Source organism: Salvia miltiorrhiza, chromosome 2 (assembly GCF_028751815.1).
Source record: "Salvia miltiorrhiza cultivar Shanhuang (shh) chromosome 2, IMPLAD_Smil_shh, whole genome shotgun sequence".
In the NCBI taxonomy this organism is placed as follows: domain Eukaryota; kingdom Viridiplantae; phylum Streptophyta; class Magnoliopsida; order Lamiales; family Lamiaceae; genus Salvia; species Salvia miltiorrhiza.
Window position 1 is genome coordinate 3947223 of NC_080388.1, and position 18645 is coordinate 3965867.

An 18645-nucleotide genomic window follows, 5' to 3' on the forward strand; every position below is an offset into this window, starting at 1 on the left:
AGGGAAAAAAAATCTTTAGAAAATTTCTAATATTAATTAAGGGTAATTTAGTAATAATAATAATTCAAATTAGGAAATAAATTTTCAAGGGCATTATGTGCGCACATATTATGTGTATTTTAGCAGTACTCATTGATTTATAGATATTTGACTAAGATAATAGTGTATTTTTTGTAAAGGACAATTTTATTAATTTATAGATATTTGTTGACTCAGTTTATATGTTTGTTTTGAAAGGAAAATTTTAGCGGGGGTTGTTAAAATTAAGTTTAAATTATTTGACTGAGTATTTTTCTTTTATCTATATGTTTTCTAAAAGTGAAACCCTTCTTTCTCGCAAGCGCCGCCCAACACTCTCCCTTTCTTCACATTAAATCTCACCGCCAATTAAGGATGATGAGCAGAAGAGCTGCTGTTTCTGCAATCGATCTCATTCATGGAAGAGTATTTCTCAATCGATGGTCGCATAAATCGGGTATTCTCTCTCCTCCATTCTCTCTCTTCTCTTCCAAGGCTTTTCAACCTAAGCAGCCCAGAATCGATTTCAATTGTGTTAAAAAGCTTGACGATGCTATTGAATTGTTTCAAAAAATGAAGAGTATGCAGCCGAAGCCTTCTTTTCTAATGTACAACAATCTTTTGAGTGTTACTGCAAAGATTGAGCAATACTCTTTTGCCCTTGATGTGTTCGATGAAATGCTTAGGATAGGTGTCCCGGTTAATGAGTACACAATGACAATTGCGGTTAACTGTTGTTGTCTCTTGAAAGATATGAACTCTGGTTTTTCTATAATGGGATTCTTTTTCAAGATCGGTTATGAACCAAATGTCGCGACTATAGGCACTCTCATTAAAGGATTATTTTTAGATAATAAGGAGGCCGAAGCTGTGAAATTGTTCGAAAAGGTTCTGCATTTGAATCTTTGCAAGCCAAATGGTGTTATGATTCTGCATGTAATAGATGGGTTGTGCAAAGTTGGACATGTCATTGCAGCCCGTGAATGGCTTCTTAGATTAGAAAGTAGTGGGTGGAGAGCCGATGTTTGGTGTTATAGTGCGTTAATTGATGGATTCTGCAAAGGTGGAATGGTTGATGATGCTTTCAAACTCGTATCCATGATGGTTGGGAAGGGTATTGCGCCCAACGTCTTCACTTATAATGCACTTATTGAGGGGTTTTGTTTGAAAGGTGAAACCGAGAGAGCAAAGCAACTATTTGATTCTATGATAGTGAGGGGCCTTAAACCCAATATTGTTAGCTATGGTAGCTTAATCAATGGATATTGCAAGAGGGGGAGCCTCGATGAAGCTTGGCTTCTTTTTCTTGAAATTCCGGGTAAAGGTTTGAAGCATGATGCACATACTTATAATACCATGATACATGCATTATTAAGGAAAGACAGATTTGTAGAGGGCTGGAAGCTTTTTGAGGATATGGAAGCTGAACAAGTACATCCCGACTTGCATACTTATAGTATATTATTGGATGGGCTCTGTAGGAATGGAGAGATTGAGGAAGCTCTTTCGTTACTGTCCGTGATTGAAGTGAAAGGATTTACTCCTGATATAGTCACGTACAGCACCCTCATTGATGGGTTATGCAAAAATGGAAAACTCAACGTTGCAAGAGATCTTTTCAATCAAATTCCTTCTAAAGGTTTGCAACCTGATGTTTGGACATACAGTATCATCATTTATTCACTTTGTCAAGAAGGATCTATGGAGGAGGTAGAACGTTTGCTTGTAGAGATGAAAAACCGTGGCTGTGAGCCTAATCATGTGACATACAACATTATCATCCGGAGTTTGCTAAAGCAAAATGAGCTTCACAAGGCAATATCATTCATGGAAGAAATGCGCCAAAAGGGATTCTCATCAGATTCTCCAACCTCTTCGGTGCCAAGTGAACAGAGTGGAGATGATTTCTTTCTCAAATTGATGAATGACCTCGCCCCAAAGGATATTGTTTCATAGTCCATTTCTTCTTCATATATGAGGTTAGTGATAATTGACAGCGATATAATATCATTGCAATTATAATATTATTGTGTGTTTTTTCAGCCAACTTACCATTCTTTTTGCATAACGGTATAAGTAACATTGTTCACCTTTTTTTTTCACATCAATTTTGTGAGTACTAAAACTTGTATTGAAACTGCTGGTTTTTATTTTGCTAACTTGAAGAACTGTTTGTTTTCAAAAGCACTCATTGTTGTCTGATTTGTTCCTACTGCAGGGCGAGCATTCGTGCAGCCTAAGATCCAAAGGATTCTGTCTCAGAGCTGCAAACCTGAGTTTGATTCTTTATATGCTTGAAATGACTTGTTTTAGTTGGTGAGATCAGTGAGCCAGTTGCGTTGTTTAGCCGTGATGAACGAGTTGTGCAGGAACCAGAAGAGTCGAGCTGTTGGTGATCTTTTTTCAATGGCTCGTGCAGTTTAAGGTTAGATGGAATGATGTGAAATAGGAAATTCTGTTTATTAGTTTTTGATTTGATCACTTTTAATACATTGGTAGATTTGTTGTGCAAAAATAGGAAATTTGATGAGGCTGAAATGTTTTCTAACCTATTGTGAGAATGAAAGTTATTTTTTTCATACTGATTTAGCCCACCCCAAATTTGTTGCAAATTTCGAGTCAGATATATTGACCTGCCGAACAAATCATGGCCCATCCCAAATTATATTGGGCCAATTTTTTTGACTCAAGAAATATTAATCCAATCTATAATTGATGGCATTTTACTCATTCAACACTCTAAAAACATCAAAACCATTCCACCATGGACGAAAATAGACAATGAATTATATTTTTTAAAGAATATTAAATGCATTTTTTTATAATATGTATAGAAACTAGAATTGAACCTTTTTTTTGATAAACTAACAGTATTAAATAAAAAAATTCAAAGGCTGCATCACATGGGACTCTAATCCAAGACCTAATGCTTTTTTTTTAATTGTTATGTATGCATTTGTTGCTAGTATTCTTGGAATTGTTCAATAAGAAAAAATGTGTTACTTATTAATTAAATGGTTAATGCCGTGAAAAACCATGAACTTTGGTGCGATTTCCAAACTTTCCATGAACTATTTTTTTTTATCAAATTTTCCATGAACTTAACCAATTGATCAATTTTGCCATGGTTTTCAAAAATCCCCAAATTGAGTGCTGACATGGCACTTTTCAGTGACCTGAAATATGACATGGCGCCGCCGGACGGGAACCAAAACGACGTCGTTTAGTTGGGCATAAAACGACGTCGTTTTACCTCAAATTCTAGCCCCCATCTTCTCCTCTCTGAACTCCGGCGAAGAGCCGCCCACCGGACCGCCCCTGCCCTCAGTTTTGCAGAATCCTAGTTTCCCAAATCTCTCATTCCTTAATCTCGCCAGAGCGATGAAAGGCGGCGTGAGGTCGGGTGGTGGCGCTGTGCGAAAGGGGGCGCAAACCCTAGTGAGGTGTGAGGTCGGCGGCGTGAGATCTGGGGAAAAAGAAGATTTTTTGAGGGAGAAGAAGTCGACGGCGGCGATGGATGTTTGGGGAAGAAGAAGAACGGCGCGAGGTTTGTGGTGGACGGCGGCGGTGGAGGTATGGGGAGAAGAAGAATTTCTGGAATGATGCAAGGTCTGCGGTGGATGGCAGCGATGGAGAATTCTGGATTGATGCGAGCTTAAAATTAAAGATGACGAAGGGTTCCAGAGCTGACTAAGCCTTGCCAGAGTGGCCAGAGGCAGCTCTGCCGAATCTGCTCTGCTCTGTCGACTCTGCTCTGCTCTGCCACATCAGCTCGGTATTACCACGTACGTGCCACATCAGCTCGGTATTACCACGTAGGCGACAGGTCAGCTTGGTATTACCACGTAAGCGACACGTCAGCTCGTAGCTTCACCGGAGCAAAAAAGCATGGAAAAATTGTTCGACCCCTTAAGTTCAGGGAATTTTTGATAAAAAAAAGTTCATGGCAAACTTGAAAATCGGCCCAAAATTCATGATTTTTCACGGCATTAACCCTTAATTTAAAGCTCATTAAAAAATATGTTTGCGTGTGTATAAAATGTATTTGGAATCTCCATAAATTTGTAAAATTAATGTATAAAATTTAGCAGCAATAGTTATTATTTACTAAAAAGCAAAGTATAAGCACATTATAAGAAATCGCTAGTTTGAAATTAGGTTTTAGCACTTCAGTTGGGCTGCTGTGTTTAGAGCTTCACTTACAAGGCTTAAACACTATTAGCCATATCACTACCAGTTTGTTGCTATTTATTGAGTTGCTAAATCATTTGTTTAGTGTCATTTTTTATTAGCAACTGTGCTAAAATTGTTACAAATTCTATCTATTGGATTTGAATAATATATTAATAATTTGTTGAGCTAAAACCGTCAAAAAATCATATTGACTAACTAAATATGTGTGTTTTATCATCAATTAATTGGACAATCTATACTGTGATTAGCATCTTACTCTAATTAAAATTATCTTACTCTAATTAAGATTGCCACATAAGTGGTGAACACATTATGTCTGCCCACGGTGGGTAGGTGATCGGTTCTGCTGTAACGAGAGTCGACAATTGTTTTTCTTTCTTTGTTGAATTATTTTCTTCAATTTTTTGAGTTGGAGGATGAGTGGTTGAGATTCGCATACAAACTGTTCATTCATACAAATTTATATTAGAATTAATACTAACGAAATTTTATGTATAGGGTCATCAAATAGTTTAAAAGTGAATCAATATAATTTTCTACACTATAGTTCATTAAAATTATCATAATTATAAAATTAGGTATATAAAAAAGCATAAAAACAAATATAAATAAAAATCTGAAAAATGAAATAAAATCAAAATAGAAAAGAAACCAACAAAAAAATGGATGCGAGTTGTGAGAAAATATAGCAAATGAAAAAAAAAAAACAATTCTTTTAATTAATTAAAGAATCTTTGAGTGATTATAACATCTTCAATTAAAATTATATATTACTCCCTCCGTTCCCAAAATAAGTTCCTCTTTGGGGACGGCACGAGTTTTAAGAAAAAATGGTAAAGTGTATTGATAGTGGAGAAAAATATGTTATAATTAGTATTGAGAGTGATGAAAAGGTGAAAAAGTGTGATAATTAGTATTGAGAGTGGTGAAAAAGTGAAAAGTAAGAATAAATAAAGTATTATTAGTGGTGGGGTAGTTGTCCAAAAATGGAAAGAAAGAAAGAGGAACTTATTTGGGGGACGTCCCAAAAAGGAAAAAGAGGAACTTATTTTAGGGACGGAGGGAGTATAATTTTTTATAACAAATTAAAAATCTTATCACAAGCATAAATTTATTTATATATTTAATACTCTTAAGGGGCCTACGGTATAAACACTTCTTAACACATAAAATACGAACTACCTAAAATGTATGAATTCTATGTAAAACACGTATGAACTCGTTGTGTAAATATATGAACTGCAAATTTTTTTTTTTTTGCTATCTATGAGATTCGAACTCGAGACCATGAATTAATCCAACAAGGCGAGGAATCAATCGAAAACCTTGATAATGTAAGGGCTGAAAATTGTTCATATTTTATATTCTAAAATATGTTTTTATTTTAGTCCACCCCGTAAAGATATTTATCAAGATCTTAAAGTGCTGCCCCTAATTTAAAGTAACTTTGAAAATGGGCCATAAAAGTATTTCCTAAAATTTAAGATTGGGCCAACTTATTGTTGAAGCTCAAAACATTTTCAAGCCCAAAATCTATGTAGGTAGCCTTTAGCACATTATAACTTATAAGAAATCGGCGGTGAATCAGTACAAAAGAAATCAGCATAAACTTTGCAGTAAAATCGCAAACTCCATTCATCCCTTTCTTCATATCCAATCTCAACGATTAAGGAAGATGAGCAGAAGGGCAGCTGTTTCTGCAATTGATCTCATTCATGGAAAGAGATTTCTCTGTGGATGGTCACATAAAACAGGTATTATCTCTCCTCCGTTCTCTCTCTTCTCTTCCAAGGCTTTTCAACCTAAGTGGCCCAGAATCGATTTCAGTTGTGTTAAAGAATTAAAGGATGCTATTGAATTGTTTCAAAAAATGAAGAGTATGCGGCTGGAGGCTCCTATTCTCGCATATAATAAACTTATGAGTGTTAGTGTAAAGATTGAGCAGTACACTTTTGCCCTTGATGTGTTCGATGAAATGCTTAGGATGGGTATCCCTGTTATGTTTACACAATGACTATTGCTGTGAACTGTTGTTGTCTCTTGAAAGACATATACTCTGGTTTTTCTATAATGGGAATCTTTTTCAAGATCGGTTACGAACCAAATGTTGTGACTATCAGCACTCTCATTAAAGGGTTGTTCTTTGTTGAGAAAGAGGCCGAAGCCGTGAACTTGTTTAAAAAGGTTCTGGATTTAAAACTTTGCGTGCCTAGCAATGTAATGATTCTGCACGTGATAGATGGGCTGTGCAAAGGTGGACAAGTCATTGCAGCCCATGATTGGCTTCATAGATTAGAAAGTAGTGGGTGGAGTCCCAACATTAAGGCTTATAGTGCGTTAATTGATGGATTCTGCAAGATTGGAAAGATGGAAGAGGTTTGGAATGTGCTAGAAAGTATGAGACAACAAAATGTTTGTCCGGATGTTGTCATGTATAATACGCTTATTGACGGGTTTGGTTTGAAGGGGTGAAATCGAGTTTGTAAAACATCTATTTGATACCATGGTAGAGAGGGGTCTCTGTTAGTGTGCGTTAACGTGTGTGTTATGCTCACATGTACTCCAACATTATCGTTTTTGTTTTGCGCTTTCTTCACCGTTGTTTTGCAGAGAGTATGTATGCAGGGGGAGTTTACAGCAAGGGGGAGTGTATGTGTTTTGTGAAGAAAGGCAAAAAGGGGGAGTTTGTTGGAGTTATTTTTCTAACTCCAAATTAAACTCACAAATGCTTAATTTGTTATTGTTTTGCTCTTTCTTCACGTCTTTGGTTGATAGGAAACTGACCTAGTCAAGACTTGAGATTTGAAGCTGTAAACGAAGGTATTAAGGGGAAGAGTTTCAGTTGCTAAAAAGGAGGAAGTGGAGATAAAGAGAGAGAAAAGAGAGGAGCTTGTTGGCAGCTCCTAAAATCAAGGGAGAAGTGGACTAAATCCAACAACTATCAAACGGCCACTTCATCCATGATCAAAGCCACGACTTCAAGCCTTGGGAAGCAAGATTGAGATGCCTATATATACCAAGGAGAAGTCTCAGTTCAGATCACGAAGTCTGAAGATCAAAATCTAGTCATTTGAGTGATCTGTGTACGAATGATGTTTAGAGTGTTAGGATAACATCGTTTATAGCATTCATTGATTTCGTCGGATTTCGGAGTATAGCTCTTGAATCCAGTTTTCGTTTGTTAATGAGAGTGTCTAATGTTCAAATACCTAGAGTCTTGTAAAGGTATTGAACGTGAGTGTTCATTCTCCATTTAGTCATTTTGCCATAAGGCGTCTTCAAGTTATAAATTATAACTTGAAGAATTTTTTTCATCTCTTTGTGTCTTCCATTTTTATTTCCGCTGCAATTTTTCTCTGTGTGCACTGGTGTGTTTCCTAAACACAGTGCGTCAAATCGAGTTTTCCGCTGCTGTTTACTCTGTGTTGTTGTGTGTGCTGTTCCAACACTCTACACAATATTTTGTTCCAGATGAAGCAACACTATCAAGTGGCATCAGAGCCAACACTCGACACACTGAGTGTGATCCTCGTTGTTATCGTAACAGTTGCTTCCACATGGAGCCTGGCAATCTGGGTTTTACGCGATCACCAATTCTTGATGATGAAGAGGACCCTATTTCCAACAGGTATGGTTCAGATTATTATTCAAATTTTATGTGCTTTAATGTCTGTGTAGGTGACACTGAAGAAAGCACCGAAGAGGCCATACATGTCGTCATAGAGCTAAAAAAGCTTTACGATAAGCTTCTTGGAAAGTGGAAAAAGCAAGGGCAGGAGCTTGAAAGTACAAGGGACGAGAACACCAAGCTAAAAGCATCTTTGGCAAAGCTTGAAGCATTGGTTACTCAAAAGGAAGTCAAGCTCGAGCATATCACCAACCAGCTGGACGAAGCTCAAGCTACCATCGATAAATGGAATTCGAGCCGACATAGGTATGATGATTTTGTGTCCGTAGGTAGCATGGAGACTACTGGATTAGGATTCAATGCTATGCCCGTAGCCGCGCCCGCTGTTAACCCCACACCTGGGAAAACAAAAGTGAAATCAACCCATGGGAAGAAGTTTGTGGTTGAAGGAACTCCCATAGAGCAGAAACAAAAATGGAGAAAAAGGTATGTATGCCATTATTGCTTTAAAATTGGTCACATACAACCGTTTTGTTTTAGGAAATTCAACGACGAGAAGAGGATCTTTGTTAATGCGAAGAAATCTAAAGCTAAGATGAAGAAAAGATCACAGAAGGTAAGGAGGAATGTGATGAGATGGGTAAGGAAGGATGAGATGAAATGTAATGTTGTGTTTGCTGCTTTTAAGACTAACATTTCAGGCTCGTGGTACTTCGACAGCGGATGTTCCCATCACATGACAGGCGACAATGCGCTCTTGAGTAAATATCAGGTATGTGACGGAGGATATGTCTCTTTTGGTGGAGGATCGAAAGGTAAGATCATCGGTAAAGGTATTTTAAATGTGCCTGAACTACCTACTCTCAAGAATGTGTTTCATGTTAAAGGGATTATGGCAAATCTCATTAGTATAAGCCAATTATGCGATGATAATTTGCATGTTAAGTTCAACAAAGATTATTGTGAAGTGTATGATAGTCAAAATTGTTGTATTATGAAGGGTCAAAGGTCGGTTGATAATTGTTATTTAGCTGATGAACCAAAATGCAACAAGGCACAAGTAGACGATAGCATGTTGTGGCATCAACGATTAGGACATACTAACTTTAAAAATCTTGACAGGCTATCGAAGATGGAAGCAGTTCGTGGACTTCCCAAAATCACACAAAAGGGAAAAATTATGTGTGAGAGCTGCCAAAAAGAAAAGCAAGTTCATGCTACTCACAGTGTGATCCAGCATATTGAACAACATTTCGGCACAACAAGGTGCTTCGAGCTGATTCATATGGATTTGGTAGGTCCAGTTGAAATCGAAAGCATTGGAGGAAAACGGTATGTATATGTTTTGGTTGACGATTTCTCAAGATACACATGGACATTCTTCCTACGTGAGAAATACGAAACCTTTGACGTTTTTAAAATCTGGTTTACACGAATTGCTAATATGTGTGGTGTGAGAATTTCAAGAATAAGATCTGATCATGGCTGTGAGTTTGAGAATGCGTCATTGTCAAAGTTTTGTGAAAAGAAAGGAGTATTTCAAGAGTTTTCAGCTCCCAAGACGCCACAACAAAATGGAGTGATTGAACGAAAAAACTAGACACTGATGGAAATGGCAAGAGTGATGCTAACCTCGAAGAACTTGTCAAAACGTTTCTGGGCAGAGGCTGTGAACACAGCATGCCATATTAACAATCGGGTTAACATCAGACCAGGTACGTTCAAAACTCTGTATGAGATATTGCGGGGTAAGAAACCAAATCTCAAATACTTCCATGTTTTTGGTTGTGTGTGTTACATACTAAATGACAGAGAATACCTCACAAAATTTGATGATAAATGTGATAAAGGTATTTTTCTAGGGTATTCCTTGAATAGTCAAGCCTTTCGGGTTTTTAACTTGAGAAGCCAAACGGTTCAAGAATCTGTCAATGTGGTATTTGATGATTTGAGTAGTGTTACAGATGAGAAGGATATGGAATATCAAGTGATAGAAGCATTAGTCCCTTCGACATATGCAACAGGAGATGCTGAGGCAACAGAAGCCACCACATCACGTAATGCAACAGAAAATGCTGAGACAACAGAAGCCACCACATCACAGATCCCTGAAGATCAAAGTGACAACGAAAAAGATATGGTAGCAGATGTTCAAAGAGGGAGTGAGAAATGTGAGCCTTCTCGAAGAATTAGCAAAAATCATCCAGTCTCTCAAGTGATAGGTAATGTGAGTGACGGTGTGAAGACACGAGGTAGAGCACCATTAGATTACCGAAAAATGATTTGCTTATCTTCTATTTGCACGTTTTTGCCTGATTTTATGTGTTTTGTCTCAAAACTTGAACCTAAAAATGTTAAAGAAGCATTACGTGATGAGTTTTGGGTATTAGCCATGCAAGATGAGTTAAATCAATTTGTTCGGAGTGATGTTTGGTATTTGGTTCGTAGACCTACTGACAGGAATGTGATCGACACAAAGTGGATATTCAAGAACAAATTCAATGAATGTGGAACGATCGTGAGGAACAAAGCCCGGTTGGTTGCTCAGGGCTATACTCAAGATGAATGGGTGGATTTCGATGATACGTTCACACCTGTGGCACGGATTGAGTCGATTAGATTGTTTTTGAATTATGGTGTGATGTGCGATGAGATGATGGTGTACTATGATATCATCAGTGCAACTAATATCTTGAAAAATCTGGTTCAACACTCAAGAACCAAACACATTGAAATCCGACATCACTTTATTCACGATTTGGTGGAACAAGAGGTAATTAAGCTAGACTTTGTTCAAATCAAAAATCAAATTGTGGATATTTTTATGAAACCCTTGGATTTTGAGAGATTTACCACATTAAGAAGGTCTCTTGGCCTTTGCTTTCGTGGTTAAATAAAGAGGGTTTATTTGTTGCATCATGTGTAAAGTGACTATTCTTTTGGATGCAACGTGTTTTTGCCTGTGTGATGGTCTCTGTTACTATAACATGTTCCTCTACACTAACTCAGCATATGTGTGTGTATAATTTATTCAAAGCACAGAAAAAACCAAAGTAGTTTGGGGGGCACGGCATTCGCTGCGACGATGCTACCTTACAAAATGGTCATCCTCGATTGCTTTCACAAGTTTAGACTAGGGGCACGACGTTCGCTGCGACGATGCACTTTATGTCACTACAAATGAGTGAATTTTACTTGGTACTGTGCTTGTATGTGTGAATTATGAAAAGCTGAGATATGTGTTAGTGGATGTTATGGTAACATGGTAAATCACATTAGGCGTAAAATCTGTAACGTTTGGAAAGTTACCAGTGTCCGATTTTTTTTGGGATCTCTCTCTCTATCCACGGTTTTTTGTGAATCTTGAAGCTTTCCATGATTTTTGATTTGTGCATATCTCTATCTTGGTTTCCTTAAGTTCTAATCCTAAATTTTGAAACTGTGATGAAGATATATTTCAACGATTTTGTTTTTTGAGTGTTTGGATTTGTTTTTCTCTATATGTAGTGCCATGCAATCACATCATCTTCATCACTCTTCATCATCATCTTTGTTTGACGTAGAGAACCTTTGAACTTCTCAAGCTGTTTTTAGTGTTGCGGCAGATGCTATGATCACAGTGCCAGTTGCAATTCTTCAATCGTCTTGCAACACGTTGACGATATGGAACTCTACCAATTCAAAGCAAGGAAGAACTTTGTCGAGTCTCTTTCTTCCCAAAAATGGGGAGTAGAAAGTGATGTTGCAGCAGATGCAGGGAACAGGCAAAATGACCAAGGCAGGATGAGATCTTTTCATGAGATAGGCGGAACTTTGTGGCAGTTGAATTTGATGGATCTTCTTACTCTGATCTTGTTTTTTTGATGGGTTTCTGTTTGTTTTTTTATGGTATTAATCTGCTGCCTTGTGTTCCCTGCATGTTTAGACAACTGCTGTGTTAGTAATTGCTTGTGCAGGGGGAGCTCGAAGAAAATGGGAGATCTTGTTTGGTTTTGTGAAGAAAGGCAAAAAGGGGGAGTTTGTTAGTGTGCGTTAACGTGTGTGTTATGCTCACATGTACTCCAACATTATCGTTTTTGTTTTGCGCTTTCTTCACCGTTGTTTTGCAGAGAGTATGTATGCAGGGGGAGTTTACAGCAAGGGGGAGTGTATGTGTTTTGTGAAGAAAGGCAAAAAGGGGGAGTTTGTTGGAGTTATTTTTCTAACTCCAAATTAAACTCACAAATGCTTAATTTGTTATTGTTTTGCTCTTTCTTCACGTCTTTGGTTGATAGGAAACTGACCTAGTCAAGACTTGTGATTTGAAGCTGTAAACGAAGGTATTAAGGGAAAGAGTTTCAGTTGCTAAAAAGGAGGAAGTGGAGATAAAGAGAGAGAAAAGAGAGGAGCTTGTTGGCAGCTCTTAAAATCAAGGGAGAAGTGGACTAAATCCAACAACTATCAAACGGCCACTTCATCCATGATCAAAGCCACGACTTCAAGCCTTGGGAAGCAAGATTGAGATGCCTATATATATCAAGGAGAAGTCTCAGTTCAGATCACGAAGTCTGAAGATCAAAATCTAGTCATTTCAGTGATCTGTGTACGAATGATGTTTAGAGTGTTAGGATAACATCGTTTATAGCATTCATTGATTTCGTCGGATTTCGGAGTATAGCTCTTGAATCCAGTTTTCGTTTGTTAATGAGAGTGTCTAATGTTCAAATACCTAGAGTCTTGTAAAGGTATTGAACGTGAGTGTTCATTCTCCATTTAGTCATTTTGCCATAAGGCGTCTTCAAGTTATAAATTATAACTTGAAGATTTTTTTTCCATCTCTTTGTGTCTTCCATTTTTATTTCCGCTGCAATTTTTCTCTGTGTGCACTGGTGTGTTTCCTAAACACAGTGCATCAAATCGAGTTTTCTGCTGTTGTTTACTCTGTATTGTTGTGTGTACTGTTCCAACACTCTGCACAACATTTTGTTCCAGACGAAGCAACACTAGCAGTCTCAAACCCAATATTGTTAGCTACAACAGTTTGATAAATGGATATTGCAAGAAGGGGCGCGTGGATGAAGCTTGGTTTCTTTTCTCGAAATTCCCAGTAAAGGTGTGGAGCATAATGCGGTTACTTATAACTCCATGATACATGGATTATTTGGGAAAGATAGATTTGTTGAGGGGTGAAAGCTTTTCAAGGATATGAAAGCTCAAGATGTACATCCCGACTTATATATTTATAATACATTATTGGAAGGGCTGTCGAAGCGCGGGATGGTTGATGATGCTTTGCAGTTGCTATCCGAGATGGTGGAGAAGGGAGTCTCGCCTGATGTTGTCACGTGCAATATATTGATAGATGGATATTGCTTGCAGGGCAAGATGGTTCGAGCCAGAGAGCTCTTCGATTCAATGACAAAGACGGGAATCAAACACGATGTAGTCACCTATAATATCTTGATTAAGGGATACTGTAAGGCGGGAAAGATAGTTCTAGCCAGAGAGCTCTTCGATTCAATGGCAAAGACGGGAATCAAGCACGATGTAGTCACCTATAATATCTTGATTAAGGGATACTGTAAGGCGGGAAACCTTGATGAAGCATGGTGTTTCTTTGATGAAATCTCGCATGTAGATCTCAAGCACTTCACCGTATCGTACAACACGATGATGCACGGACTAATACGCCTAACTAGTTTTTTAGACGGGTGGAAGCTTGATAAGATAAAGCTAGGTAGACTACTTAGAGTGAGCCAAACTCCAACTAAAAGAAGAAGGAAAGAGATAGGGAACAAATATCTTCATTCATTAATTCATTCTCGGTACAATATCTGCTATTTATTCACTACAAGCCAATAACATCTTCCTGCTGCTACTGCACAATCCTAACAGAAAGGTGGGGACCTAGGGTTTTTAAGAACCAGGTGCTCAATGTCTATTTCATGACAAAATCCTCAAAGTGGGCTGGTAACTTCCTCATGCGTGTGGGCTTCGGGTCTCTCTTCAATTGGGCTTCTTCTTCCTCTCTTGTGGTATTGGGCTCTTCTAATTTTAGCCCAACTGGTGTATCACTCCCCTCTCCATCGAAAATAACCTTGTCCTCAAAGTTAAAGTCAGGGAACCATCGATGGAGTTGATCTCGAGCTTCCCACGTCGAACATTCTGGTGGCTCTCCTTTCCATTGCACCAGTACCTGTTGTTGTGGTCCCTCCGCGGTGATTACGGTCCGTTTGCCGCAGATGACTAGAGGTTGTTGCATAGGCTCGGAGTCTTTGGCTGCCTCGGGTAATCTGCAAATCGGCACTGAACTATCACCTTTGTATGGCCGGAGCTTGGATATGTGAAATACAGGATGAATGCGACTCTCCAGCGGAAGTGCTAAACGGTAAGCAACACGACCAACTCTCTCCGTGACAGTAAACGGTCCATAGTACCGCTGTGCAATCTTAGGCGAACGGAGGCCTTGAACAGAGGTTTGCCTATATGGTTGGAGACGAACTAACATCTTGTCCCCCACGTGCAACTCCAAATCACGCCGGTGGCGATTAGCTTGTTGCGCCATGCGGTCTTGGGATTGCCGGAGCATCTCTCTCAGCTGACTAAGTAGTATGTCACGCTCCTGCAGAAGGTCATCCAAGGCTTGTATCAAAGTGGCGCCAGCAGAGTAACATGGGAGCATTTGTGGGCGTCGACCGAACAGAGCCTTAAAAGGGGTTCTTCGAATGCTGCTGCAATATGAAGTATTATGGGAGAACTCAGCCCAACCCAGATAAGAAGACCATGTAGCTGGTCGTGCAAGAGCAAATGCGCGCAGATATTGCTCCAAAATCCGATTAACCACCTCGGTTTGGCCGTCGGTTTGAGGTTGGTAAGCCGTGCTGTGATGAAGAGTAGTGCCACTGAGCTTAAACAGGTGTTGCCAAAAAGAGCTGAGAAAAATGGGGTCCCTATCGGAGATGATAGAGGCCGGGAACCCATGAAGTTTCACAACCATCTCGGCAAAGAGTGCAGCTGTGGTAGCAGCCGTGAATGCAGTGGGTAGTACGCCGAAATGAGCAAATTTAGTCAGCCGATCCACCACAACTAGAATCACCGTGAAACCGCGACTAGGGGGAAGACCAGTGATGAAATCCATCGTTACATCCGTCCAAACATGGGCCGGCACCGGCAGAGGCTCTGTGTGGAATATTTAGTTTGTTGGCAAATGAGACACTTAGCCACAAACTCCTTCACCGCTAGATGCATATTAGGCCAATAAAATGTGGAGGCGAGTCGAACTAAAGTCCTCTTGACTCCTCCATGTCCTGCCATTGGAGTAGTGTGGGCTTCTTGCAATAAACGAGGGATGAGAGTCGATGATCTACTGATGTAAAACCGATGCTTGAAGGTTAGAATGCCTTCCACCACCGCAAAGTTCGAGTTCAGCTGATTGTCAAGAAAACGGCGATGCAGCTCCTGCAAATCTGCACAATTCACATTCTCTTGCCGGAGTTGAACCAAGAGATCCGCCACTGGCACACTCTGTGTGAGGTAAACTTGTGCGACTGGGGCAGCTTCAATCCTGTCCTCCACTGTCCTTTCGTGTCACCGGGAAAGGGCGTCTACCGCTAGATTAGACGCGCCGGTACGGTAGTCGATTCTAAAGTGGAACCCGAGAAGCTTCCGCACATACTTCTGTTGTTCGGGGGTCTGGATGGTTTGTTGGAGCAATTCACGAATGCTTTTCTGGTCAGTCTGAATTACAAAGAATCTCCCCAAGAGATATTGACGCCACTTATGAACAACTTCGACAATTGCATGCAACTCTTTAGTGTAAGTTGAGGCCGCTTGTAGTCTTGGGCTAAGCTTCTTGCTAAAATATGCAATCGGTTGTTCTCCCTGCATTAGCACACCTCCAATCCCTACATCGGAAGCATCCGACTCTACCACAAACTCCATAGAAAAATTGGGCAAACGTAGAACAGGAGTGGTCGATAAAGCTTCTTTTAGCTTATGAAATGTGACCTCAGCCTCTGAGGTCCAATTGAAAGCATTAATGCGAAGTAAATCAGTAAGAGGGGCAGCGATACCTGCGTAGTGGCGGAAAAAGCGGCGGTAATACCCGGTAAGCCCCAAAAATCCTCGTAGTTGCTTCGCGTTGTGGGGTGTAGGCCACGATTGCATAGCTTCAATTTTCTCCGGGTCGGCAAGAACGCGACCTTCGGACACGATATGGCCGAGGTAAGCTACGGTTGACTGCCCAAACACACACTTTGAAGCCTTGAGCACAAACTTGTGAGTGTGCAGATACTCCAACACAGTCCGGAGGTGAATCTCATGCGTTTCCAAGCTTGGGCTATAAATCAAGATGTCATCGAAAAACACCACCACAAACTTATGAAGGAAGTGCGTGAAGAGTTGATTCATCGTAGCTTGGAAAGTGGCGGGTGCATTACACAGTCTGAACGGCATTACCAGAAATTCAAAGTGTCCATCGGCGGTACGGAAGGCCGTCTTGGCTATATCCCGGTGGTGTACCCGAATTTGATGATATCCGGCGTGCAAATCAAGTTTGGTGAAGATTGTTGCCTTACCCAAATTATCAAGGAGTTCATCGATGGTGGGTATGGGAAAGTTGTCTCGCACGGTGACTGCGTTAAGTGCGCGGTAGTCAACACAGAAGCGGAACGTGCCATCCTTCTTACGCATGAGAAGGACCGGTGAAGAGAATGGTGATTGGCTCGGACGGATGGTCCCCTGCGAGAGCATCTCTACTACAAGCTTTTCCATTTCCTATTTTTGAAACTGTGGATAGCGGTAGGGCCTGACATTGACCGGATCCGTGTTCTGCTTGAGATGTATACGGTGGTCGACGTTCCGGTGAGGCGGTAAGCTGGTCGGCGGGGCGAAGAGGTGCTGAAATTCTAAGAGCAAAGGGTGAAGGCCCGGTGGTGTAGCATCTGGAATAGTAAATTGATGTGGAGTGGCGGGCCGAGCTAAAGTTGAAATAGGCCGGATGCATAGGGCCCAAATAAAACCCACTTCATTTTTGTGAACAGTTGCCTGCAGTTGAGTGAATGAAATGGGTTGTAAGTCCAACGCAGGATCTCCAACCAGTGATGTGCTGACGCCGGCCAATGTGAAACTCATGGTTTGCGCGACATAATCGTGGGTAACGGGCCCCAACGTTTGCAACCATTGGATGCCGAGAACGACCGTCGGACCGGCGATTTTCAAGAGGTGAAGATCCACCGTTGCAGCATGGCCTTGAAGATCAATCGTGACCGCCGGAAAAATGCGATCGCAAACGATGTAATCACCATTTCCCACATAGACTCGAAAGGGATAAACAACTCGAGTGTCGAGTTTGAGAGATTGGGCAACAGTCGGCTGCAAGAAGTTATGCGTGCTCCCACTGTCAACCAACACACGGACCTCCTGTCGGTGAATATGACCACGAAGGTGGAGGGAACGAGGGCGACCCATCCCCGACAAAGTGTTGAACGAAGAAATATCGCCACCCACTTCTGGGTCATTGGATTCGTCCACCGTGTGTTCAGCCTCTGGAGACGGAAGTTCAGGAGGATCGTCAGTGTCATCAGTGCCAAATAAGCTATAAAAACGACTCCGACAACGATGAGAAGTGCTCCATTTCTGATCGCAGTTGTAGACTACTTAGAGTGAGCCAAACTCCAACTAAAATAAGAAGGAAAGAGATAGGGAACAAATATCTTCATTCATTAATTCATTCTCGGTACAATATCTGCTATTTATTCACTACAAGCCAATAGCATCTTCCTGCTGCTACTGCACAATCCTAACAGAAAGGTGGGGACCTAGGGTTTTTAAGAACCAGGTGCTCAACGTCTATTTCAAGACAAAATCCTCAAAGTGGGCTGGTAACTTCCTCATGCGTGTGGGCTTCGGGTCTCTCTTCAATTGGGCTTGCTCTTCCTCTCTTGTGGTATTGGGCTCTTCTAAGTTTAGCCCAACTGGTGTATCAAAGCTTTTCGAGTATATGGAAGCTCAGAAGCTGCATCCGGATATGCACACCTACACCATCTTGTTAGATGGCTTGTGTAGGATCCGTTGGATTAATGAGGCGTTTGCATTTTTGAGGGTCATGGAGGCGAAAGGTGTGAATCCTGATATTGTAACATATGGTGTTCTGATCAATGGCTTGTGCAAGGGCGGAAGACTTGATGATGCTATAAGGCTCTTCAACCATCTCCATTCCAACAACTTAAATCCGCACACACAAATCTGCAACATGATACTCGACTCCCTGTACCGCAACAAGCGGGAAGGGGAGGCGAAGAGGTTGATGCAGGAGATGGAGAAGAGTGGCTGCGCGCCTGATGGCGTGACCTTCAACATTATAGTGTGGAATCTTTTGAAGAGCAGTAAGATGTGTGAGGCGATTCCTTTCTTGGAGGAGATGTGCAGGAGAGGGTTCAAGGTTAATTCGGAGATCATTTCTGCTTTGCTTCAGGAACTAAGAATAAGAGAAGGTAAAGATGAGAAATTGCAAGAGATTGTTAAGAAAATTTGTGCTCAAAATTGACAAGTGAATGCTCTATGTTGGAGTTTGTATACGTGAGATCAAAGCATAAGTGGAGATGTTGATGAATATAACCATCCTCAGCAGCACTCATTGTGGAATTTGTGATTAGGTGGAGCAATTTCCACGGATGAGTACTGGAGACGTTGGAGGACGTTGCGTCAGCCTCTGGCAACCGTATGACAGCATGCTCCGAGAGAGGTGCAGTTGATCTCATTGAGTCCCTGCTGCTTCTTCTCTCGAGCTTGAGGTGAGTGTGAGTTATCCGTAGAGAGGGGTCTCA

General features: G+C 40.6%; 1 protein-coding gene and 1 pseudogene across 1 annotated transcript; both read left to right on the forward strand.

The window, feature by feature from the left end:
* The first annotated feature begins 323 nt into the window (after positions 1-323).
* On the forward strand, positions 324-2597 carry LOC131012730 (pentatricopeptide repeat-containing protein At1g12620-like). The gene is made up of 2 exons (XM_057940726.1): positions 324-1997; positions 2237-2597. The coding sequence occupies exon 1, from the start codon at positions 394-396 to the stop codon at positions 1972-1974; it is 1581 nt and encodes a 526-aa protein (XP_057796709.1). The 5' UTR covers positions 324-393; the 3' UTR covers positions 1975-1997; positions 2237-2597.
* Positions 2598-5794: 3197 nt separating this feature from the next.
* Positions 5795-18612, forward strand: LOC131012771 (pentatricopeptide repeat-containing protein At1g62670, mitochondrial-like; annotated as a pseudogene).
* The last annotated feature ends 33 nt before the right edge of the window (positions 18613-18645 follow it).

Bases quoted from the DNA above. Each gene is read 5' to 3' on its own strand.
- LOC131012730 (XM_057940726.1), top strand. From the start codon at position 394: ATGATGAGCAGAAGAGCTGCTGTTTCTGCAATCGATCTCATTCATGGA.